This window comes from Fundulus heteroclitus, unplaced genomic scaffold (assembly GCF_011125445.2).
Source record: "Fundulus heteroclitus isolate FHET01 unplaced genomic scaffold, MU-UCD_Fhet_4.1 scaffold_759, whole genome shotgun sequence".
Taxonomy (NCBI): domain Eukaryota; kingdom Metazoa; phylum Chordata; class Actinopteri; order Cyprinodontiformes; family Fundulidae; genus Fundulus; species Fundulus heteroclitus.
Window position 1 is genome coordinate 27,941 of NW_023397207.1, and position 27,053 is coordinate 54,993.

At 38.4% G+C, this 27,053-nt stretch overlaps 1 protein-coding gene across 1 annotated transcript in view; it reads right to left on the reverse strand.

The window, feature by feature from the left end:
* Window positions 1–18,168, reverse strand: part of cacna1ab (calcium channel, voltage-dependent, P/Q type, alpha 1A subunit, b) — a gene marked incomplete at both ends in the record, with an annotated part of 46,102 nt that extends 27,934 nt beyond the window's left edge. The window contains 2 exon segments of the mRNA XM_036134166.1: window positions 17,197–17,336; window positions 18,062–18,168. Coding sequence (XP_035990059.1) covers window positions 17,197–17,336; window positions 18,062–18,168 — 247 coding nt within the window.
* Window positions 18,169–27,053: the final 8,885 nt, after the last annotated feature.

Here is a 27,053-nt window from a genome sequence, read left to right on the forward strand (position 1 = left end):
CATTTTGGGAATTAATCCAATATTGGTAGCTTGTACCTCAATGCAACATTTGGATTATTCCGGTTTGCATTAGTGCCTTACTCTGAAAAGCCATGAGCACAGTCTTTTGTGACATTTTTAAAACTGGAGTTAATTTAAGATGATATATATCTGTTTTGGAACCAATCCCATTCTGATTAGCCCTTAGCTCGACCCTACGGTCAGAAATTTTATATTTGTAATTATACAAACAGACCGCACAGACACATTACTGGAAAATTGTAACTACATCCTTTACAACGTCTGCATAATCCTGCCAGTCTTTAGCCCACTAAAGACTGGCCCACATTTCTCAGTTTATAAAATGTGGTTTTGAATCATCGCTAAGCTACAGCAAACATGCCGTGGAATCAGAAGGTTGCATGCTTCTTCTTGCTTTAAAAACGCATCTGAATAATTCTTTTAATCCTTGTTAATAACAGAGATTGTACAAACATGAAAAATCACAGAGCCCTGCCCCTAGAAGACTGCGCCGGAGAGTCCTTAATGAAATACCAACTGTGAAGAAAGAAAGGCAACATCCCCTTAAGAGACAGAGAGCGTGAAAAAGAGTGAGCAGATTGAAAGCGAGTGATAGTCCTGTGTGTCAAAAGTGTTAGATCCAACTGCTGAGACAGAGAGACGGTAAAACTCATAAGAGAAGCAGAAGAAGAGAAACAGAGATACTCTAGAGATGAAATAAGGAAGTGTTTTCTCTGCAGTGGGAAAAGGTGTTTGGATGGTGATGACAGAGGCCCATGCTGCAGGGAAACACCAAACTATTAACCATGTAAAGCAACACAAACACTATTTAAACTGTACTGCAACACGCTAACAGCAGGCTGACCACCCAGGTGCTGTATGACTTTTCTGGATGTGTAAAATATGCATTTAAGAGATGCCATGGCTCACAGTTTAACTATTTCCTTATTAGGTCCTAGAACAATCTGCTTTTGTTGTATACATAAACATTTGTTACATTATAGATGGTATAGTACTAATTAAAAAGGTGGAGATAAGGGATGTTTCATCGGGAGGTGAAAGTCTGATTTCCTTAAGTCAGCCATTTTCTACATCAAGCTACAAATATATCTTCAGGCGTACCACACTGAGAAAATTAGGAATCTTATAATTTTTAATAGATGGATATTGTAATGACTCCAAATTGCCCCTGGGTATAACTGTGCTCTCCACTGTAACCCTCTAAGAATTAACCAGGTAAAGAAAATGGGTAGATGGTTGGATGGATGGATACTCTAACTCAAAATACAAGATAAGAATGCGAGCACTAGTCTACACAACTGTGTGTACATGACAAAACAGAGATTGTGAAGGTTATCCATCTCTGATTTGTTTTTGCTAAGATGAAATGTTGTGATTAAAAATCACACAACTGGGGAAGCTCTCGGCTGTCCAAGCAGAAGTAAAAAGCCTGCTTCTGTTTGTATTGCTCCCCCACCCCCACCCACACGTGGGTCCATTTCACATGAGAAGAATCAGACTCTGAACAAAGCTTTCAACCCAGAAAGAAACCAGACCCAACCTAATCACCACGACTTGGGCAATGTTTGATTGGCTTTCATCACACACTTTGCTGAGTTTCAAGTTTTGTATGTGTGTTTAAGCCTTGTGTAACTTCTTTTTTGAACATGTGCTTGTTGCATTAACAACTTCCTTTTCAAAAAGGGAAAATAACCTCCAGACATCCAAACCCAGAGTGCGGCGCGGGCCATACTACTTAACATAACCTCAAGGGCCAACAGAGTGCTGTGGGCCCTTGTGTCCAGGTGGGTCTCTAAGCTAGAGAAACAATCATGAGAGATTCTTATATCTGACAGAACCAGTACCAGAATGTGAGACGGCAACACGTATCAGACTCAAAAGGACACTTTGTATTTTGTCGTGAGTGGTCGCTGATATTAACATCGACCGGATACACAGAGGGTTCAACACCTTTTTCCATTTCTTACTCTAAACCTCTCTCTTACTAGAAATAACTCTTTAATCTCCTAATTAGACCATTAAAATGAACAGTCTTTTTATAACTTTTAACAAGTAATGTGTATTTTGAATGTCCTTATTTTATTTTATAGTTTAGTTGATCAGTAGTACTATTCGATGTGATCTTCTTTCCTGTAAAATTCTTTAATATTTAAATTGACATTAACCATAAACATTTAATGAAAGCATTCTTCTGTGTGAGTTAACTTGTTGAGAGCTCAATGGGATGTCCTAATTCATTCTTTAGATGAAATACATGTTATTGGTGCTAGGACACAGATTTGATTTTGATAAGATAGTTGAGCTATAGCCATGTAAGTCATTTAAAGTAGCTGATGGGTGGTACATATATAAACTACTGATTAGGCCTTCCTGATGCTACTTGTTCAAAGAATTATAACATTGTTTGTCTTCACAATATCTCCATTCCTTCTGTGGCAAACACGATGAGGAGCAAAGATTTGAAGATGAAGATGATGATGCTGATGATGATTATTGAGAACCCTGATGAAGATCACAGAGGTCACCTGCTACCTTCGTTTTGGTCAGTCTTTCCTTGTTCACGGCGTTACCATGGTAACCGGCGATTCCTCTCTTCGCAGAGTCTCCACGGATACCGATCTGCTCTCATTCACAAGCGTTGCCTGGGAAACGCAACCCCTGCTCATTGATGGAATCTCGGCAATGCCGCAGCAATGGGGATAGGAAGTGGGTCTCCTGGCAATTGCTTCTTTTTAACCCGTCACAACCCCCTGCGTATCGCCCCCACCCCGCCGCACTTCCCCTACGTAGCCTTCTCACACCCTGATCTAACAGGAGCTCTGGTGCATTCTGGCAAGCATACCTTTTGCGCACATAAGCACAAGTTATCCTGCTTGCAGACACCAGCCAAGCTGCTTAAGAGCAATGTTATGCCAAACACTGACTGTCAAATCCCCCCCCCCCCCTCCTTTTTTTTCATTACCTCTTCCCTTCCTGTCAACGCGGTCAGGGTTAAAGAGAAAACTGCAGGGAAATAATAGTCGTGATAAATGAACTTTAGGGCAGCAACATATCAAGGTAAATATCTAATTCTGATATGATTAACCCACATTTTCCAGACTGTATTACAACATAATGTGCATCACTAATGAAATCAACGTTTTTGTGAGCAGGTCATTTTTTGCCAACTGAAATTGCATAGCTGACGATGTGTTTTCCTGTGTCTATGTGTTACATATTTAGAGACGATTGTCCCCGAGACTAAAATACCACTGACAAAACGGTGACAGTTGCTCAGAGGGAATAGTAATTGTTTTGCATTTACAAAGTTGTGGGTTCAATTGCAGCTTCATCTTGTCACATGACAGTGTGCCCCTGGGCAAGCCACTTAACCCTAAATTGTCTACAGATCTGCATATGGGAGTATGAATATGAGTGCAATTGGGTGAATGTTGCTCTAGTGTAAAGCCCTTTGAGTGGTTGGAGTGACTAGAAAGGCACCTTATAAAATTAGTCCAATTTCCATTTTTTAGGTAATTAGGTGAGAATGGGGAAGCTTGCAAGCCTGAGAACATCTTGCCAATTAGGAAGTGTATAGGAGTGGCAGCATCATGTTATTGGGGTGTTTTACTGCAAGATGGACTATTCAACTGCACACAATGGATGGTGTCACGAGGAAAGGGCCTTAGGTGGAAATACCATCATTTCATGTCAAGACATCAGCCAGGAAGGGAACGTCAGGCACAAAGTAGACTTTTAAATGGAGAATGACCCGGAGCATACCATCAAATTTGTTACAAAGTGGCTGAAGGACAACGAGGTTAATGTTCTGCAGGGTCTGAAATTTGTGGTCCATATGCAAGCAAGGCAGCCTTCCAAAGCTAACTCCTAGTGTCCACCAGTTGTGTCAGGAGGGAGGGGCCAAAACGGGTTTTAAGAAAAGATTGTTGAAGGGGTACCCAAAACAATTGATCCAAGAACAAAAAATATATAAGTATTCCAAATTCAAAAGAAATCTAAGTTAATTCTTGAATTTAAAGAATATTTATTATTATTATTATTATTATTATTATTATTATTATTTGTAACAAGCAATTACTTTGGCAATCCCAAATCATGGTTTTGCATGTTTTTATTCAGCGGATGTAAATGTCTAGCTTCAAACACATGTCTGTTATTTAACTTAAAACTCAAAATCTCCACATTTATTTTTGTTCGGTCAGATGACAGAAATGGTAGTTCTCACTGGGTAGGAATGTCCTAGCATAGCTGCATGAATCATCACTTAACAATACTACATATATTAAAAGTACATGTGGTGTGTTTTGTTGCTCTGAGTGGTCGTACATGTGTGTCCATCTTTTCACTGTCAGCACAATTGGCAAAAAAATAGCACACACACTGGCAACATGCAATATACTGGGGCAGGTTTGTGCCAGTAACGAGTCCATGGGCTGCATGTGGTTGTGCACATAGGCTGCGTGTGTATAATGTGGAAGTTGTGTGGGAGAGCCATGTGTCACCGCAGTGTGAGCTCCTGTCCAGTCACCGTCTCCCACTGTGTGCTCAATATTTAACCCCCCTGCTCACACACTCTTACACTCACAGTCATGCACAAGTAATAATTGGACCACAGATGAAAATAAAACACGTACACGTTAAAGGATTTCTAGTAGGTTTTCCATCAAATTATGTAATACACTGTAGATACATTACAATAAATTAATTTAAAAATGTTATTGATGAACACTTTATAAAATAATTTTTATATACAGCGATTAGTCATTATGACCCTAACAGTTAAGGTTAAAAACAGCAATCTCTGTAACATGTCACCTGAGTGAGATACAGTATATTGGGCACCAAATGAACACTATGCCCTGAACAGTAAGGATTAGAGCATATTTTACAATGGCCAAATAAGGGTTGTTTGATGACTGGGTCAGAGAATCACCAAAACTCCACCTCTTGTGGTGCATTTCCAGTAGGCAGTGGTGAATTTATCAGTCTGAGGTACAAAACAGTAGTGAACCAGTAGGAGCAAAGGAAGGTCAAGACTGATGAATAGCAGCAGACTATGGTACTCCTATCATTTTTTTGCCTCTTTTAGCAGGTCCTTTGTCAGAAAGCAAACACAGTTCTGGAAAAGTTTGCAGAGCACAATGATTTTTGAGGTCTTCTATTGGTCTCTAGATTCAATCTTTGTGTGGTGCTATATAAAAAAAAACAGTCCAAACCTTGAAGGCTCCAACCTCGCAATTTACAGATGATAAAAAGTGTTCATCTGTTCACTGCTAGGGTCAGTGTTAGGCCATAGAAAGGCTTAAAAGGGAATGGAAGTCCATTAAAAGTCAAGCCATGCTCCTCACTATGAAAATTAAACAAGGCCGTACGCGTGTTAGTGCGTGTGTGTGTGGACAGTAAATCTAAACGCAGGGTATTTTCTTCAAGTCTGCAGTACATAAAATCTTTGAAGTCTCCCTTTGTCTCAGCTTCTAAATGTGGATTCCCAGCTACTATGATTATATAAATTGAATCTGATGTGATAATATTTGCATCAGCTCTATTTAGTTATCATAAAGTGAAATGTGTACAAAACTGCTGGCCCATGGTATCTCACAATAACCTTGTGGTCGATAAGGACATTTAGCTGCATTTTTGCAACTGTTACACTCGAGTTCTCCCGGGCCTCAGCTAGCAAGTCCAAACCATTGCTCTATGGAAGAGTCCATCTATTAGGAGCAAGGGGGAGGATGGCAGAGGAAACAGGGGAACTGCAGGAATACGAGGCTTGTGCACTTTCTGCCATCAAGCCTCAGCTTTCTTTTCTCAGTCCATTTAAACATAGTTTTACTCCTCGTTTTTTTTTTTTTTTTTACCCCCACATTTTTCCCCCTCTTTGTTTCCTGGTTGTCGAACCTTGGCAGAAGAAAGACAGAAGCACTCACTCATTTGAACATATTCTCCACCCTCCCTTCCTCTTCTTTTCCCTCAGTTCATTTTCTTGGCCGCACATTATTGCTGATCTCAGCAGAGTGCAAACACTCAGCTGATGGACTCTTTCACTCCCTCCACCACAACTGAACACAAAGTTTCACAATTTTCCCTCCCTTTATTTATTTCTCCCCCTCCCGTTTCTACTTTGACTTTGATGTTGTGGAGAACTCGAGGGTGAGGCGATTTAAAGGTGGTCTTGAGAAGAAACAGTTTCTTACGGTTGATTTTGCCACATTACTGTATTTTGGTATACAGGTTAATTGGTCTGCTATTGGTTAATACTGGTAGAACGTCCGACCAATATTTACATCAACAGACACAGAAGCTGATCAATATTTCTTCTTGGACAGCGCAATCATTCCTCTGTTAACTGCTGGTACAGAAACCTTGATGTGTGTTTTCACCTGTGGTTAAAAGTGCAACAGATATGTTTTAATCCTTTTTGATTTGTATGGCGCAGGGAATTTACAAGGGCACAAAAGTCCGGATTCCTCTGTCTTATCACATGCCTCTTCTATCAAAATTGCCTTGTTTTGTATGTCATTCCAAATGTTCAAAACTGTGTACAGCGTGTGTTTGCTACTATTTGCAGTAGTTTTCGATTGACTTTTCAGAACATTTTGATGCCCAGTGATGATTATTCTGTGACTTGCATTAATTACATTTATGCCGAAGCAGAAATATCACTGACTTTAAGAGATCACATGCAGTTCAAAACTTGGACCGCAGAACCAGTAAGGCCAATAAGTGACTGGGCCCCCACCCACTTCCATTTATCCACCAATTTTTTGACGTCCTCCCATAGTCCCAAAACATGGATGTCAGGTTAACTTGTCTCTAAAATTGCCTTTAGGTAAGAGTGTACGTGTGTGCATGGTTGTTTTTCCTGTGTGTCTCTGTATTGTTGTGATGGAATGGCCATGTGTCAAAGAGTCCAAGGACTAGTCCAACCTTGTTACCATTCTTTATAAATTATTACTTTAGAGCTGTAATATAAGAGGACTGTTGGCAGACAGACATTTTTTTATGTTAATATTGTATTATCTATGAATCAGTTGTGTCAACAGCTTGACATAAACTCCAGTGAGGCTTGTTTGCCATGATGCTACTAGAATATTAGGGCATTGACTTGAAGTTGTGTTCTTTTAGCACAACCAAGTAAACTGATTTTTTTTAAGAGTTGAATGTTAGCAAGTAACTTAGGGTGAATAAGTCACACAAAAAGATGAATACTGCTATGATGGACTGGTGACTAGTCCAGAGTGTACCCTGCCTCTCGCCCAATCACTGCTGGACTTGCGGGGACCTCTCACGTGACCCCGCATGGACAAGTGGATACAAACAATGGATGGATGGAAGGAAAAAGATGGAACAACTCCAATTTTCTGTTCCGTTTCGTTCCGTGAGGCTCTGGCCAGGTCAAGCTCCACATGTGCAATCATAGCAAACAAGAGAAAGAACGTCAACAACCTAAATTGTAAATGGTGTAAATAGAAATCTTTCACCACTATTTTCTTTTAATATTCACAGTAAAATGAAATGTTTTATTCAAACATCGGATGAAAACCACTCTTTTTGCACCAAATAAGGAAGGAGATTTGTCATTTCAATATTTCATTTTTAAACATGGCAATCTTCTCCGAATAGATTTGCATTCTGCTTGTAATGACTCTAATCGCACATGTTCTACTTGTGCTCCAAGGAATTTTGGAGCGGAGCTAGACGGAGTAACCGTGGACGCGGTAGGCTTTGCTTTTCATGAACTCACACAGGTAGTCTGGACTGGAATGGACACATACAGAAGCGGAGGATGTGGAATTACAGGGTTACAGATAGATTAAGCAAAGACAATTATTTTATTGAAATTTTAGGTCTGATCTTAAAACAGCACTGTGTAACTTTTAGCCACTAGGGGTGCTATACCTGTAACTTCAAGGTTTACTGCCCGAAAGGCCACTAGCAACACTGCACTGTCGCAAAATTAAACAGCCTCCATCCATGTTTTGGAATGTGATTGCAGACCACTTTGGACCAGCAGAAAAGAAGTCATTAAGTTACTTGTAAAGATAAGGCAACATTTACCCCTATAGATTAAATCCTACATTGGAGAACCAAAAAATGTCTGATCAGGTAAGTGTCCCATCTGTTTTGTTTTGTTGTTACTCAGACTGCTGTAACTTAGAATGGGTCATGTGACCCAGAGCAGTGCTCATTCAGCAACGGATCTGACCCTCTCAAATTACATAGGTGGGTTTTTGAGAACGGCAGCCCACACAGAGGATCCATATGTGCCATGTCAAAATTTACACATTCCTGCTTTAATAAACCTTCTTGATGTTATGTACTTTTTAAGGCAACTACCTGAAACTGTTGAGCAGCTGACTGCTGTGTGCTACCTGAGCAGACAGCCAAACTAATTAATCGGGTAATACCAGCATTTCATAGTTTATTACTTAATATTCAAGGAATATATGAAAGATGTATAATTGCAGCCCCCCCCCCATCTGTAATGTATATGAACATTATAGATGATATTTGAGGTCAATAATAATCAATGTGTTATATTATTATGGTATGAGTAGAAATAATCACTTCTTTTCTAGTTCATATAAAAGCAACAGATGTATGTTATATGTTCAAACTGTAAGAATCTCATAATGCCATAATATGGTATGTTCAAATACTCAAGAGAGGTCAGAATTCAGCCTTTCAAAATATTTATTTTTTTACCCATTAATGTTGAGGGCGTGGTAAATAGCAAATGCTTTTTACCTTAACCACCCAGCTGGCATAACATTATTTGTCTGTAGGTGTCTGTTTCTGTCTGTGACTATTTCTGTTGACAAGGGTGTGTGGGTGAGCACAAAGCACCAAATGCTGAAGCAGCCTTTTAACGAAAATGTGTTGGTCTTTCAAAGTGGCATGCATTTTGTGATTTCTTGGAATTGCCAGGGACTTTGCTCACCAGTATCATCCCACAAATCCCCTTTATAGGTAGGAGATTATATATCAAACTTACCAAATTAAATGTCCAACTAAGCTAATTCAAGTAAAAGCAAAAACTAAAATAAATATATATTAAAAAGTTAAATAAGGTGAAAATACCTTTGTTAACTATAAAATCCATCCAGCTACTTCTGCCCAATAATATCAAACACAGTTTCTTTTGGGGAAAGGCATATTAACAAATGCTTAAGTACGCTTCTAAAGCAAACAGTCATCTGCATAGGTGTGACTTTTAAGTCACACCTTAAAAAATACAACTACTAAAACAAGTACCAAAACACTATTCAATGTGAAATTGCTATCGATGAAATACGCTACAGAATTTGGAACCTATATAAATTGCTGTCTACAGGATAAATATTAAGCTACACAGTTTGTTGATGAATAGATGTTAACATCAGATATCTTTTTAATTAGAACTTAGCAGATTCAGCGTCTTAAAGTTCTCTGATGCCAAGAGGAAAAATATATTTGATGGTCTAATTAAGAGTTTCATGAACAAAAAATGATTTTGAGGGAAAATAAGTTGGTGTCCAACCTGTGCTGCTGTTTCCCCTTCTATGACTTATTAATGCGTCTCTTTTAAAAAGGGAAAGTGAGCTCTTTTGCTCTGAGTTTGGATTTCTGGAGGTCCCTGAGTTTGGATTTGGAACAAGTTAATTTGCTAAGTTGAAAGACACTGAATGCTGCTGAGCTCAGCAGAGACACACAGGGTAAACAAAACTCTTTGCAGAAAGTTTATCCAAAAGTTAGACGAAAGATGGAAAACAATTATTTATTGATACCGCAGCTCCAATCTGGCCAGGTCCCGGTGATTCTGTTGAGTTCAGATTCCTAACTTTCTCATTAAACAGAACTACATGACAGGTCAGCCAATCAGAACCAGATTTTTAGGCAATGTGAGAGCTGTGTGACATTATACTCTAAAATATTGACTAATTTTACAGAACAGAACCAGTTTCACATTCAACATTCCATAATGCAAATTCAGTATTAAACTTCCCTTGAATTACAAGGATGAAATGCAATTAAGCGTCATGATCTTGGATTTTGTCTATTATGATTCAATTCAAAGTAGCATCAGTTGGCTTTCATAAAAAGTGAAGAATACACCAACAGTTTCTGAATTGTCAGAAAAACATCATCATGAGAGACTCGCTCAATGTCTTGAGAAAGATGCTTTCTCTTGCCTGAAATAAGCATTCAATGATAAAAGGCATTTAAAGTGCGCAGGGAAGCAGAAAGTCTATGTAGAAGAAACGTTAAGTTCATGTTTTTTTTTTGTAATACTTACACTGACCTCATTCTCCTTCAAACTAATTCCAACCTACATTTCTTTTCATTACAGCCATTGTGTAAATTATATGCTACACTTGGATGTTTTAACACAAAGCAATTAATGCACAGATGGAATGACACACTGCAAATTCATATCTTTGAATGCCATCAAGCATACCTACGGTACAATGCTTATCCAGCCTAACAATGTTAAAAAAACTGGGAGTTTGAATGCAGCAGATACCCTACAGTGCATTAAGTTGCAGGGTATAGGAGAATGTATGGCAGAGTCACAAGCCTGTAAATGACTGCAGAGCAATAATGATAATGGAAGTGATGGCAAAAGGACAACTTTCAGTGAGCACGTTTCTCCCTCTCCATCTCTCTGGCTCTGTGACCCTAATTCCCTTTACATATTGGACATATTTTAATTTATTTATTTTTTAATGATACCATGCCTGTTTGACCATTTTAAATGGATGACTACTTCTTGACAGCCAATAAAAAAAGAGATAACAAACAGAAAAGTACAACTCCTGGTTGTTGGACGATTGGAAGCTTTCCATTGTTAAAGTCTCTTGTGTTCATCTGTTCATTAAACCCGATGGCTTGGGACAATGCAGCTCAAAAGCAGCATTAATGAAGACCAGATGAAACAATCTGGGCTTGTGCTGACGCAAATCTAAGGTATGATTTGCTCCTCCTGTGAGTCAGAGGTTCCTGTTCCCACCTGTTCTGGGTTCTGATGTCATTCAGTGTCCCAGCCTGATGCAGTACTGACGCAGGACCCCACACCCCACCCCCACCCCCCTCCCCATAGTGTCAGATAAATTAGTTGATCTCATTCTTTTCACTATTATGCTGTTGTGCTTTGAATAGCATTACCATTGAACACCATAGAAGTCAAACATGTGTGGTCTTAAATGCTGCTATGATGACTTTCATTACAACCAAAGAGTATTTTAAACACGAGTTAAACGTAAATCATATTCTGTGATATGAACATATATCACCTGTAAATGCATCTCTTCATTTGTGACTAAGCATTTTTTGCATGGACAAAAAGTTAAATGTATCCAAATATAAACTTTTATCATTTTTTGCAGCAAGTGATGTGATGCAGGATAAATACTTACCATCACCTAAGGGGTGTGGCAACTAATGTGAGTACCAATGTCTTTATTTTTTTATTGCATTTTTAGAGTTAGGAAGTTTGCCCTGTGTCACTGTTTAGCCTCACAACCGATTGGATGGAAATCCTTAACAATCACAAACATGCCGAGCTCCATGTCCAGCAGTTTCATGAATCTCATACAGCAGAAGGAGATGCTAAACAGAATGGAAATTAAAATGGTGCATATTGGCATCACTGTATGTATTAATGCAAGACATACAAAATAAGCTGTAGATGATACAGGGTCCCTAAACATGGGCTGCTTGTAACAGAAACTCCTACTGGTTGTGCAGAACGACTCAAGAAAAAAAGAAGAAGAAGAAGAAGACTCAAAATTGTGTTCTCAAAATCAACACTGCTGTTAGCAATTCTAAAATGCTTAAACAGCGATCTTAAATATGCTAAAAATATGAGTCTATTGAAAAAAGGTGAGTAGGTTCACTGGATGGGTTCTTCTGGGTTTAAACGGTTTATCTCTTCTTCAAGAGTCGGAGGAGTTAAAGGTAAACTCAGCTTCATAAGCAGTACCTTTGCCTAGTCTATCAGTGAGTTAAACAGTGACAATCAAACAGAAAAATGGAAAGATTGTCATCGTTCAACTTGTCGATTCACTTTGCAAAGGTATTGCTTATAAGACTGAATTCACCTTTAACTCCTCAGAGGAACCCGTTCAGAGGACCTGCTCAAGACTTTATTTTAATAGAATCATACTTTTAGCATTTTTTTTCCGCCTGGATTTTTGAGATGCATCAGGACATGATTCTATTTGTTAAAATGTTTTTGTATTATTCTTATGAGTAGACAAAGGGTCAAACCTAGCAGCACCACGGGAAAATAATCGAATGGCTTTCTAGCACATTTAATTGCTTGTGCAGATTGTGATGCATACAAGTAATTTCCTTTATCTCTCTCAAGTTACGTCTACTTAGCTGAGAAGCTTGTAAGGAATTTGCTGAAATAATTCAACAAACATTAAACTCCAGTGAACCTCGGCCAAATTCCTTCTTAAATAATAACATAGTTATTCTTCAATGATCTGCAGATGTTAAGAAAGACCAGCAGATCACTTTGCTGGCTTAGCTGACCAATAAACTTGACTTAGCCAAGTCTATAATATGGGTTTATTTGCATGTAAAGGGGGTAACTGTATATCATTTGGAGGACAGATTTTAATGTAAGGGGCGAGTGGACATGCTGGCCTTGTCTACTTACGTCTGAACCAGGTACAACACATTTCAACACCAGATAAAAATTGTGGCCACTAAAATCAATGAGTTTGAAGATGCTATTAATAGAGGGTCTTATTATACTGCTTTCAATTTGCTTTGGAAATACCATCTAAGTTGAGCATGTTCTATTTGCAAGTTGGAGAAACAAGCAGGATTTGTTGTGATGCCAACCAAGCAATGATGCAAGAAATATGAAAAAGTTATAGATCACAACAGGGATTATAATATTGAGCTGTCAGTCAAAGATACAGTACATGGCACTGATTTTAATGACTTTATTGAGATTGTGCATTAAAACATTAAGGTATTGGAGACTCGGTATTACCGTATTTTTTGGACGTACTGTGAATTAACGTGTCTATGCTCATACATAAGGCACACCGCACTGGATTATAAGGTGCATTAAATAGTCTTCTCCTGTGTGTAATATCACGGTTATCATTCCGCCCCTCCGCATACACATACCTGAGGGAGAGGGAGACGAACAAACTTTCCGTCTCTGCCTCGAAGACCGAGTAGTTGGACTACACTATCCTGTTTCTAGCATAAGGCCAAAATAAACTTCACTGGTATATTGAATTACCTTACTTGGTTTATTGTTGCTAGCACGTACTCTGGGCGCGGATGCCTTGCATGGATGAACTAGTTTATACATTATAGTCAGGCAGTCTTGCAGACTGCTCAGGGGTCCTGTTACGGGGCCAATCAGGTAGTGACTCAGCGTACGTAATGCTCCAAATACCTATTGAACGGAGCAGCTTCGTTGCTAACTAAAGTCGTACTTAAACATTTTAACAAACTTTTTTAGCGCATTGTACCTCATAAAATTGGTTAGTAGGCACAACAAGTATGGGAATGATACTTAAAATGCCCCAGATTATAAGGCACATTGTAAATGTTTGAGAAAATTTAAGGATATCGGGTGCGCCTTGTAGTCCGAAAATCTTAAAATACATAAATTGATTTGGAGAACAGAGAATTAAACTATGACACTTCTCTGACTTTGCTAGTCATTTTTAATAATTTCTGCAAATATAAATTAAAAGAGACAAAGATATTTATGTTCCAAAGTATTGTTTGGATAGCAGGCATAATTTTTTTCCTGTGTAAATAGCTTAAAATTCACTTAAAATACACTTTATGGCTGAGAGATGACAGGTGCCTATTTTTGGACTATTTCTTGGTGAACACCAGTTGAGGAGTAGTAGGGACATCTTTTGTGTCCTTGTATTGATCGACTTGGCCAGACTCTACTGTAAATGATTAAATTTCATTGTGATGTCACTGCATGGCAAATAAAAATCAATGCGCTGACGTTCCTGAATACTAAATACTTCAGCCTCGTCTGCCTTTGTGTCTCTCCTGGTGCGTCCCCTCTGCTCTTATTCCATCCTCTCATTAATTCTTGTTCCCATCAAGTGTCTCTCTCACCAGCACCTTTGCCAAGAATGAAGTCAGCGCACGTGCGTGCGTACAGACAAGTGCAGACACTTCACAACACTGTCAGAAGCCTGCACAGTCACGACTCACACTGCACAAGCATGCATTCTTCTAGAAACCAAGAGAGAAGATATAAAAGTGAGAAAAAGAGAGACTGACACTATTAACACTAAAATCTGTAACTAGATTAAAAGTCTTAAGTCTTGGTATGAAGAAGGGCAGCGTACCCAAAGGATTACCAATTTAATGACGTTTTACACATGACCCTACATGTTCAAATCTATTTTTTTCTGTTTTTTCACAGTATCCTCATAGACTGACCACAGTTCGTGATCCTTCTTTCATGTGATCTTTTTTAAACATCTAATTCAGAGAAAGGAGCTTTTGCTGAATGACCTAGACATGAATCATCTGTGCATTACTGCATGGTGGTGGGGGTAAAATCCCAAAAGCTGACTAAAGGCTATTGGATAAATTAAATGTAGCAACCACACCAGCCATTTCATCGTAAATGGCTGGTGCATCACATGCACAACTCAGGGTTGACCTAACCCACACGCAAAGGGAGAATTATGGCTTGGTTTTGGCTCTACAAACGCGAGAGCTTCTTTAGACTGCATTCACACCTTTTTTTTTTACGCGAGTTATTCTACATGATTGAAAGCGGTGCTTTCTAATGTCAATGTAGCTTGCAGTCTAGACGCTGGACAGTAATCCTGTATGTACACTTAAATGACTAAAGAAAGAGATGGTGTGTGTGTGTGCTTCTGTGTGTTCATATCCACCATGAGGAACCAGCACTGTGTGTTATATAGGCTGCGCTGAGTGATTGATCATAGAGGGCTGAGGAAAGCAGGTTACTGCAGCGCTTACACACACATTCATTCCCTCTCTGCATTTTTCATTCCTCTCTCTCCCCTCCTCCTTTGTTCCATCTCCATCTTCGCCTTCCCTGCTCCTCCTCCACCCATCCCTCTTCCAAACCTCTCCCTCTTTCTCTTCCTCCATACATCACTCTCACTCTCCCTGTCCCCACAGCCATCACTCTCGTCCTTTTCTGCAGTCTCTAGCTTTGAACCGCTCTGTCCTCCTTACACTGTCTATAAGGGGGGGGGGGGGGAAGGCAAATAAGGAAAATCTTGTATTTCCCTTCTCTTTCTATTTCTTTCTGTCCTGTTATGCAGAGCCCAGGGGAACGGAGAGACATTGTCACGTGGTTCCTTCCTCTACCTCCTCCTCGGTTTTCTCCCTTCCTCTGTTATTTAGCTGCAGTAGTACTCTACTGCTACTCTGGCAAGGGGCTTCATTTGGTCTCAGAGGGCTTCCTCTGCCTCTCTCTCTCCCACCATATCATCTAACATCTACTGTATCTAGCAATTCATCCATCCATCCATTCACCCATGGCGCTGGAAAAAGAGCTGAGTTTAGTGTAGCTGCCGTTTAGTGACGCGGGTCGCTTGTAAAAAAGGGGCTGCACCTAATTCTCGATGAAAGGTTGCTGTGTCTTGCAAAACTACTCTTACCTCTTGAACTTTTCAATCTGTTTTCATGTGACAAACACAAAATCAGATTATAGGGATACAAGCGATAGGCCGACAAAACAGTTGTCAGGTAGAAGGAAAATAATGTGATTTATTTCACACTGCAAAGTATGAGGTGCATCTGTATCTGTAGGGGGAAGCGGTGGCCTAGTGGTCAGAGAGCAGCGCGATTGTGTCCTGGAGTGGCTGCATGGTTCTGGGTTTGAATCCCTCAGACTGCCACTCTGGGTCCCTGAGTAAGACCCATAGCCCCAGAATGCTCCCCAGATGCCACACAGTGGCAGAACACTGCTCTCTACGAGATGGGTTAAACGCAGAGGACAAATTTCATTGGAAGGTATGTTGCAATGACATAAAAAGACTAGCGGGTTCCAAGTCTGCATAAGAGTCCCCACATCTGATGCATGCTATCCAAGTTGGGAATGGGCAGGGCAGCGCTGATTCATGACCATAAGAATGCATTTTGTCAAGGGGTGGTACTGCAATGCATTTCAAAAAGTCATTAGTACATTTATATATATATATACAATCTTCAACATTGGATAATTATTATTATTCAACCCCAGAGTCAATACAGAGAACAAACTTTTGTTCCAATTACAACTACAAGTCTGGTGCCCCTACCAGCTCTGCAGATCTTGAGACTGAAACTGGGAGTTAGAATAAGTAGTAAAAATTTAAGTGATTACATCAGTTCAAATAGCGTCAGAACTGACACTATTGTATTTTATTATCATCTTGATGGTCAGGATTTAAAGTGAACACTCAAAGAAGGTGGAAAAAAGTGGGGATGGAGAAACATTTTTCTTCCTCTCTGCCTGTCATTGCCATAACAACAAACGCGCCCCCCATTTTCTCGGAAAAGTGACATTTCACTTTGCCCTGGTTGCTGCTCCCTGCAGGGAGGCTCTGATCCAGCCTCTCCATGTATGTGTGTATGTGTGTTTGTGTCCTCATTAAAAGAGGATAGCGACTTAGGGGGGAGTGGCCCTGATCACACATGCACACCTTGTCAAACAAGACCTCTGCTGCGGCTGCATTAGTCGTTTGATGCCAGAGAAAGGAGGAAGTCATAGTACAGGAGGCACACGCACAAAAAACACAAATTTGAAAGTTGAGATTAAATGTACAAACTGATCATATTTCATTATTTACATTCAACAATGATAGAATAATTTCTACAATAAGACACATTGGTCAATCAAATAAACCTGTCTGTGTTGTGCCTATTTTCCACTTGAGTCAACATTCAGCAATTACTTCTGTGTGTTATTTACAAATACAAACGGATACCCAAAAATTATATCTAACATCAACAAATAAAACTATTTATTGGTCAAAAAAATCAAATAAGAAATTTAGGAGATATTAATGTAAAGCCTTTTTGCATCAGATTGTTACAACAAAACTGCAATAAGCAAAACAAGTAGCCATGTTTCATTTTTAGAAACATTATGCACTATTTGAACAACCAAGAGATGACAGCAAACCAAAAAGTCCAAGGTAGCGTGAATTGTCACTGTGCACTTACCCAGTGAGGACGACCACAAAGTCCATGACGTTCCAGCCGTTCCTTAGATAAGAGCCCTTATGTAACGCAAATCCCAAAGCCAGGATCTTGATTCCAGACTCAAAACAGAAGATGGCTATGAAGTAGGGCTCGGTCTCTTCCTACAGGACAGAAAGGTGAGAAGACAGAGAACAGAGGGGCAGAAAAAGGAGGATGTAAGAGAATAAAAAAGGAGGATAAAAGAATGTATGGGGTATATGAAGGTTGAGAGAAAGTAAGATTAGATGAAAACCAGGGTTAGTGGCAAGCAGACTTTGGGTCATGTTTTTGCATGCACATCGGTTTTGATCAGGACATTTAGGAAGAAATTATCAATATGGAATGTAAAATTGCTGCATTTTACAGAAAAGGGCTTTAACTTTGAGAATAATCCATAACTTCATAATAACATAATATTTTAACAATATAAGTAAAAAAAACAAAACAAAGTTTTACAAAGAAATCAGTGTTGCAAACAATGATTTGATGTATCGACTTGTAAAAAATGTTTGCAGTTGCAATCCTAACTATCATATGTATATGTTGTCATTGTTCTCTTTTGTATTAATTTCTGCTTTAGTGAATTTTTTTATTGTATCTGTGTCCATTCTTCATTACATAGCTCTGTGTTTGCAGGCCTTTAATAATAATAATAATAATAATAATGATAATACATTTTATTTAGAAGCGCCTTTCAAAACACTCAAGGTCACTTTACAACTGAAGATAAAACAATAAAACAAAATCAATAAAAGTTAATATGACAGAGAATAAACAATCCCATAACTGCTCACAATGCACAAGGGGAGTGTATGGATTTCGCATGCGTGTGTCGAGGTTGTTTTACCAGTCTTTCGGACAAAGGCGTCTTGTCTCCATCAGGAAGGTGCTGTTCCAGAGCCAGGACAATGCAGTTTGCTATGATGGTGGTGAGGATCATCCATTCAAATGGAGTACAGCTGGAGTTAAGGATCACATTACCAGCAACAAAGGGACATGCAAAGACACCCTGCCTACATATGATTGCACCCTACATCTTTCACTCTGCAAACAAAATAAAAAACAAACGAGAAAAATAAAAAACATACGCTCATTGTTCAACATGTGAAATTAGAGGCCTTACCCAACACTCTAAAATCCAAATTTTCTTGGTCGGTGAACACACCATATGTAAGCACTAAACGCAACACTTTGGTGTGGAAATTGTTACTATAGTAAAAAAGACACAAAAACAGCTTTTTCAAATATCAGGAAAATGTTTAAATATGGAGTTAGAGGGAAGACATAGATATCGGCAGTTAATTCCAGCTGTGAGAGAACAACCCTTAAAGGAGCCCAAAGAAGGGCTGAAATCGGTCCAGCGATGTTGATCTACTTTATCTTTTGAAGCTTTCATGCTCTCTCAGTCATTGTTTATTCTGAATATTGAAACATCGGCAGTCTGATGGCAACCTCAGTTAAGATAAGGTAAAACGCAAATGTAAGATGCAAAGACAGTTTAAATTTGAATCTCTATGATGAAAGTGAGTTCTCAGAATAACATCATCTTTAACTGCTCACAATGGGAAGATGATAAAAATAATTATTAGAACCATAGATACTGAATTTAATAAAAGACACCAGAATTAACTAAAATCAACATCAGCAGGTGAAAACTTTCTAAAATCTGAGATAGAAATTAGGCTTTTTATTATCAATCATATACGGTACATAGACATTGTGTATTGTCTAAGTTTCATAATCACTAAACAGTTTATATACAGTTTTCCCTATGATGGTATGTGCAGAAGACCTGGTTGTTTAAATATATATTTTGTAATCTTGTATGATTTTTTTATTGCTTTTTTTTGCTATTGTCGTTCTATGATTATCAGTGCTTTATGGTTATCCATCCATCTATCTACCCCAGTCTATCTCATTGAAGATCTACATTTTTGGCACTAAGGCCTCATCAAGAGTGCATCGGCTGAGTCCTGAATCTGACTTGTGGCCTTATTCTTGTAGGACGTGTCATCCCAAACCTGAGTTTGTAATCGACTTGATTTCATCTGAGGACCAAGGCTTCAACTTTGATCTACCCGTTCTAATCAAAACTGATCAAACCACTCCATTATCTGTCAGATGTCATTGAACGCAAATAAGTCATCTTAAAAAAGCAGTCACTACAAAAAATCTGACCAAACTGAAAAGCCTTCACGCCTTGGATGTACCTAATAATTTATTGAAACGCTAAACAGATTTTGGCATCTCATTGTTAAACTATTTTTTCAAAAACGAGTGTATATCAGTGGGATGACCATGAAACAGAAAGTCTTTTAAAGCCAATCTACATTTTGCTACAGCAGTTTTTATAAATAAAAGGAAAATCTACTGAAAATGGTCAACTGGTTTATGACACCTGTAAACAAGAATCAGAATCCTTAAACACACAAATACATCGATTCAGAGAGGTCAGACTGATGAAACAAATAGCTTTCCACAGTGTTCCATTCAGTCAAGTGTGCATCAGTGTATTGTGTTGTATATGTGTGTGTGTGTGTGTGTTATGAATGTGTGTGTCCATGCCTGAATAATGGCTGCTGGAGGGCCTAAGATGACTGGATACATCCAGACAGATCAAGCATGTGCCTAATTGTCCAGTCATTATCCTGTTAGTCTGGATGCGTGTGTCTGTCTCCTTGCATGTTTGTCTGCCTATTTGCGGCAGGAGTACGTGTCTATTGTCGTGTTTACCAGATGCAACGTTGACACAGACACTATGGCCAGAGGACGGCCTGAGCGGGAGTTTGTGTATATGTGTGGGAGCGAGCGAAGGAATAAGAGGCTGGTTGACGTGAGAGGATGAGACAGGTTGGTCAGGGGAGTGCACACTAACAAGACAAGGCTGAAGTGCATGGCACATGGTGGCTGGCAAAAGCAATGTACACACCTGTGCATGTAGGAAGCACAGCGGCGAGAGCTAAAATATGCTCATACACACACACACACACACACACACACACACACACACACACACACACACAGAGTAAAACCATCGCAAATTACTCCAGGCTTTGGGTTTGTTTGAATGCTTGGGGTATCTGCAGTAACTTGCTAAAGCATTCATGCCAATTGAACTTTTCTAACAATAAGCAAATTGCGCACTGCATTTTCACATGCGGGGGTCATACCTGTTGAAAAATTCTGGCTGCCAAACAAACCCAGCCGTCACTGTAATTTGTGTGGAGTGCAGGTAGCGGACGTGAACATAAGGCTCACAGGCTTTGGTTTTAAGCCTTAATAAATGTGTCGTACAGTGACCGGTGCACTTTGTGCCATGTTCAATTGCTCTGATATGGACTTTATAGGCTTGAACGGTGGAGGGAAAAAAAACAAAAAAAAAAAACATGATTGCAAGGCTCCACCGAGTTGACCCAAAGACGGAAAGAAAAAATGCAGTTGTAAGCCTCCGTTCACTCTTCAGAATGTTCCAACAGAAAAGAATGATCAAGACGATGGAGTAAAATTGTAAAATGTTTTTTGCACACAAAACCAAGGAGGCTGTCAGACTGAGTGCTGCTGCCCTGTAGGCAATAGCCGACAGAGGAAGAAAGTAGAGAGGCAGAAATTTTATGTTGCTCATTGTCACTTTAAAAAAAATTATTCGCCCAGGAATAACAGAGAAAAGATGATAAATATAGTAGATGAATGCTCTGTGTCTAAATTAGCAGCGCCATACGCCGTCATATCACTTCACTCATGTCAATGTGGCCAAAACAACACTTTATTCAGGGTAATTGTGTTTTGTTGGCACAGTGTTCAGGGTAACGTATTATAAAGGGAGCGGATTACAGACATATAATAAGTGTTACAGTAGTACATTGTATTGCTTTAAAAATTATGACAATATATTCCTCTTTATCATCGCAACATGCACTGTGCAAAAGCATTTCATCACGGACTGATGTATGGACTATCAGTACATATCCCTGTGCCTTGGGGCAGGCCAAAATCTGAAACGTGCTTATTTTGTCACATTACAGCCATAGACTTTGGTGTAACTTCTTTGATAGACCAGCACATAATCATAAACACAGATGAAATGCATATGAATATCAAACATACAGTTTGACTTTACATTCTCAATATGATTTATAGCTGGACTATGACTGATATGTACACATGAACAAACTTTAAACAAAACCAGACACTAATCGTCTGCCTATGCGTTTGTCCTGCTGGAAGGTGAACCTCTATCTTAGAATTGGTTGTACAAAGTACTCAGTTTCAGTAATTGAGACAAAGTATAGATTCTACTCGTAAAAAATTACTAAAAGTAGTTCTGTCAAATTATTACTTAGCTTACACCACTGGAGTGTTTGCTTTCAAAAATAGTTATTGTAACTCACCCCAAAATCAACTTTCTTTCTGATAAACTTTATAAACTGAGCCCAAGGGTGCTACTTTACTTTACTTTTTTACATTCCTATGTGAACTTGTTTAGTTCTTTGATATTTGTCTTAAAACCGTCTTAGCGCTGCCCTCTTAAGGTTCAGTGACGGCTATTGCAGTTGTATTTTCCTATTGGTTCAAATGGCACAAGCTCTCCTCACCACCACCTAGGCATAAAAGCTTTATCGGTCAGTCATTTTAAGTATTTCTTATGGCTTTCTTTAAACCTGTTTTTCCTTTTTGCCACTCTTTTAAAAAGGCCAGGTTTGTAGAGGACACAACTAATAGATTATCCCACTGGAGCAGTAGATCTCTGCAGCTTCTCCAGAGTTAGCATAGGCCTATATTGGCTGCTTCTTTAATTAATGCTCTCCTTTCAGTTTTGTTAGACGGCCATATCTTGGTAGGTTTCCAATTGTGAGATGCACTCTACCTTTTTCAAAAGACAGACAGAACAGTGCAATATAAGAGCATTAAAGATTACTTTATTAGTTTATAATTTAACCCTACTTTAAAGTTCTCAGATTTTTCCCTAATGTACATGTTCCTTGATCTTGATACTGTTTGTGCTGTAATGTTCTCTAACAAACCTCTCATACCTGCAATGAAATGCGGTGTTTTGAGTGAGTGTAAATTTCACACATGTGGACTCTATTTACTAATTGGGAGACTCCTGAAAGTCATTATAGGCAGTGGATTTTAAGTGAAACCCGCTAAATAACCCTTTATACTGGTTTATCACCAGCTGCTTCTATTTCTGGCTTTTGCACCTATAATCTGCTACTCTGTCCGCACAAACTTTTAGCTTGACCAGAGGAAGAATTGCCTTCACTAGGTTCTGAGGCAGGCTAGTAATAGTAGGCCTCAACAACCAATCAAATTATTGCGAGTGTCAAGTTTAAAACTCCTAGGTTAGCCTCACTTTTAATATGCATAATTTAGGGTGAAAAGTAATAAAAAACATTTACTATTAACATTAGTAAGAAGTCAGATAAGCTCAGGAATGACCTTTTAGCAATTTTTATATATTGGTAGGCCAATAAAGCTGCCTTTTTCTAATCATAAATGCTATTTCTGACCCAATTCTTTAACATTGCAGGTCTTTTATTACCGTTCTTTTTTAATCAAGATCTGTTTTATAATAATAATAATAATAATAATAACAATCATCCCTATCGTCATTGCAACAAGGGTCTCACTAAGGGACCCAGAGTGGCAGTCTGTGGAAGTTGAACCGAGAACCTTCAGGACACAAGCGCAATCCTCTAACCACTACGACACCACTCCCCAGGTTAATGATCTTGATTAAAACACACACACACACACGTCTCCATTTTGACTGTAAGAGTCAGACAATAGGAGCCCACATTTTTGTAAAAGAGGACAGTGTAACTTACCCTTTCCATATGTAATATATTTACAAGTTTATTAAGCCAGAGTTTTATGGGGGGAGTATCTCTTTTTTACAATGAATAAGAAGTTTATTTGCAATAATAATGCAATAGGATATAAAACATCGATTTACACTGTTCAACACCACAGTTTCATTAGAGGTGCATAAAATAATTGTTAAGGGATCAGGATTCAGCTTTACATGAATTTGAGATATCAAATCAAAGGTCTCACACCAGTATTTTTGAACTTTGGCACAAAAAAACAAATGATGGCTTAAAGTGTCTTCAGCTGGGGAGGATTTCACACAGAAGGGAGCTATTTCAGGGTAGATTTTATGCAGTCTTTTCCTATAAAATGTAAATGATGTAGAATTTGGAATTGAATCAAAGGGTGTCATGCATTATTAGAACATTTGTGGATATTGTCCAGACCTTTGTTCCATTGAGCATCCGTGATTGTGGTAGCAATTTCCTCTCCCCTTTTGTATTTGATATAGGATGAGTCCACTAAATTTATTGACATCAGAAATAACTCCCTGGTAATTTATTTGTCTCTTGTATCTGGTTAAAAAAAGCAAATACTCCATTTTCATATAGAACACCAACTGTACAGAGTTCCTGCTGTCTCGAAATTTCATATGTAGTGTCTAAAGTAGATGGTTTAAAGGCCTAAAGAAAAAGACTTCAATTTGAAATGTGATTTGATCTGCTTGAAAATACATATGGTACTATGTATCACTACATTGCAAATATATAAAGATTTATCGATGGGCAGGAGAGATAACACTGTAGCTCCTATACAGTAAAGATGACATGCATCCTGATGTAATTGCACCCACATAGGGTGTTCACCAATGTCATATATCCGGGAAGGACCCAAAATTGTAATTTTGTCTAATATAGCAAGAAGTGTTATTTCTGGCTGGGTGATATATAATAAAACATCATCCGCATAAAAGGACATTTTATTTGTAGTTTTATTTGTGTCATAAATGAAAATAGTTGGATTTTGAAGCATTTAAAAACACCACATGGAGTTTAAAAAAGCATTAATAAATTAGGCTGGTGATATTAGGTATTTTGCATGTAGGAGTAATGCGATTAATATGATTTGTGTTGTTAAATATTATGATTTGTCTGTCTAAACTACTATCATTTACAAAAACGAATTTGAATACAACAGAGGATTGAATATTTGCTGAAAAAGATGTTGTTAGTGCAATAATGACTTAGCTGGGTCTGGTTATGGAGCCTACAGTGTTTTTTTAGAACCATTAAAGAACTGGCACCAGTCTGGTGGAAAGAGCTTAATTTCTGGAGCAGAGAAGTGAACTTTTTTTTGCCATCAGATGAGGGCCTTTCTATGATCACAGATGCGATCACTATGTTTACAGTTTTGAAGTAAGATTTAATTTTTGTTCACTTTCTGTAATTTAGACCAACTAGAGTTGCTCTCTCAAGCCCGGTGTGAAAGTGAATTTCTAAACATCAAGTTGCAGCTAAAGATGGATAGAAAGAAAATGATCTGCTGGTGGCTAGAATAAGATTATTTTCATTTTGATCGGCTCTGACCCATAATCATCTGTTCAAAAACTCAAAAATCCAATCAAGTGGAACCAGGTTACGCTGACAACACTCTGTTGCAACAGAGTCTTCTTCATTCAACACTGTTGATTAAAGAAGACAACATTAGCTACTTTCTTAACCAGACAGATGTTTAAAAGCAAATTCAGACAAAACACAGATTTAAAAGGGAACTGTATCCAGACTTTACCCAGACAAGCTGTATTTCAGGCTGTGAGAAAGCAAGAGAAACAGCGCAAGATTTTCACCACTTAACAAAAAGATTGAATGGAGTACAGCAAAGATGTTCCAGTTTAAGTTTTCAAGTATATGACTTCTGTCTATAAGGGAATATTTTGGATTTAGAAATCCTGGCAGCTTGCTGTTTTGCTTGTCTGTTTTTTCCCCCCACAATCTGAGAGTTGGAATCAAACTCCATGTTTGTACCAACAAAGTTGGCAATTAAAGTTGATCTTGATTTTGACTCCTTTTGGAAATCTCCAAATTAAGGTAAGAATCTAAAATCTCTATGATATACACATATATAAACTACTTTTTTAGCTTTAGCATTCAATGATGCTGAAGGTAAAAAATGTCAATTCCACAAAGTTTTTTTTAACTTGTTTTAATATAGTAAAATCCTGTTTTATAGGAACTGATCCCTTACACACCCTTGTGCATTGCCTCTGCTCCTGATGTAAATAATTAATGACTGCTCACTGCAGGAAGTTTAGAAAAAATATTTTCAATGCTTTTTTATATCTACAGTACTTATATCATAGTTCTTAAATATAAATCACTATCAGCTAAAATCCTCAGAAAACTGAGATCATCTCTACTTACAATTCTATTTATAAATATGTTGGCTCTGTTAATACACCATCTGGCACTTAGAGATCCCGTTCAAAATGGGGTATGTAACTCATAATTTTATCACTGTATATGAATATAGCTATATGAATCAAATTACCGTTGTTTGACCTTATGTATTAGATTAAATATTGAGAAATACAACAATTTTCCGTTGATACCTGCCTGCTCACAATGGGCGGGGATAGATTAAGACATTTATATATTTTAATTTTTTGAAAGGGGAGGAAGATATAGCGCCTTACCCCAAGCCAGTTTAAAGCCTATTTTCCAGGGCAAACACTTTATTTTTTGTATAAATAATAGCCACAATGCTTTTGTGGACTAGCAGATCCTTAGCCAGAACAGAGGATAAAAAAAACCTATTTACTGTTGTGTGTTTGGTTTTATTTAGCTCTAAATTTATTTTCCCCTTATTTTCTGCAAGATTTGTCTTTCAGAGTGGATGTAGCATATGAATGACAATTTGAGTAGAGGCAATGTTTAACATGTTGGTTGCACTTAAATTATAATCTTTATGACACAAATATATTTTATTGCAACTTATCTAATCAGGTTCTCTTTTAAATTGAAAACATATTGCAATCTGCCATGATTTTTTAAAACCCTTCTGCAGGCCACTTTCTATGTGCCTGTAAAGATGTATCTGTAAGAGGACATGTCTGCCACAACATTTATTATTCAGCAGACACACACTCTGCTGGCCTAACAACCTGCTGAAAGCAAGAGGTAGCAGTCCTGTGTGAGAGGATGTATCACTTATTTGCCCCTATTTCTTCACATTCCTCTGTTACTTTTGAAATAGCTGTTAATTATTATTTCTTCTCTGTTAAGTATTTTCACCCTTTCCAGCAGTGTTCTTCTCATGTTGGCTTATTAAATAAAATAATATTGTTCAGAATATAAACAAAAATATCCTTTTTTGTTTTCCCTGGTGATCCATGAGGATTTTTATTTGTTTACTTTATTATTTAACCGCTCCCCATCCATAACATCACCGTTTCTTTTGAGAAGGAGACTGGAAATGAAAGTTTGAATCTAACAGAATTAAAAATCAGAATTTTTTTGGCAACTGTATTATTGGTGAGCACTGCAGAAAAAAAATGTGTCTGAGTTCCTCTCTTGTTAATTAAAATAGCTCCCAAATGGCCAAAAACAGGCCCTGCTCTGCCAAATTCTCTCTCGCTCTCTCTCTCTCTCTCTCAGCCTGAATGAACTGAATGAACACACACACACACACACACCCACACACATTTGTTTTAGGCATATACTGAGGACCCCATCTTGACTTACATTAAGTTTCAACCCCCCTAACCCTAACCTTTCTAAGGCCCAACCCTGATCTTAACACTTAACCCCACCCTAAATCTAATTGACAATTTAGTAATTTTTTTTCTCTCTCTCTTCCTCTCGTGTCCCTGCTTGCTTCTATCAGTCTTTTTGGGGAGCCTCTTTTTACATATCTTCCATATCTTATGGATCTGGTCAGCTGGACTCTCAACGCAATTGATCAAATTTTCTCAACGAGAAAACTGGGTGAAGAAGAACCACTGTGCCCGACAGGACATGTGCAGTTGGACC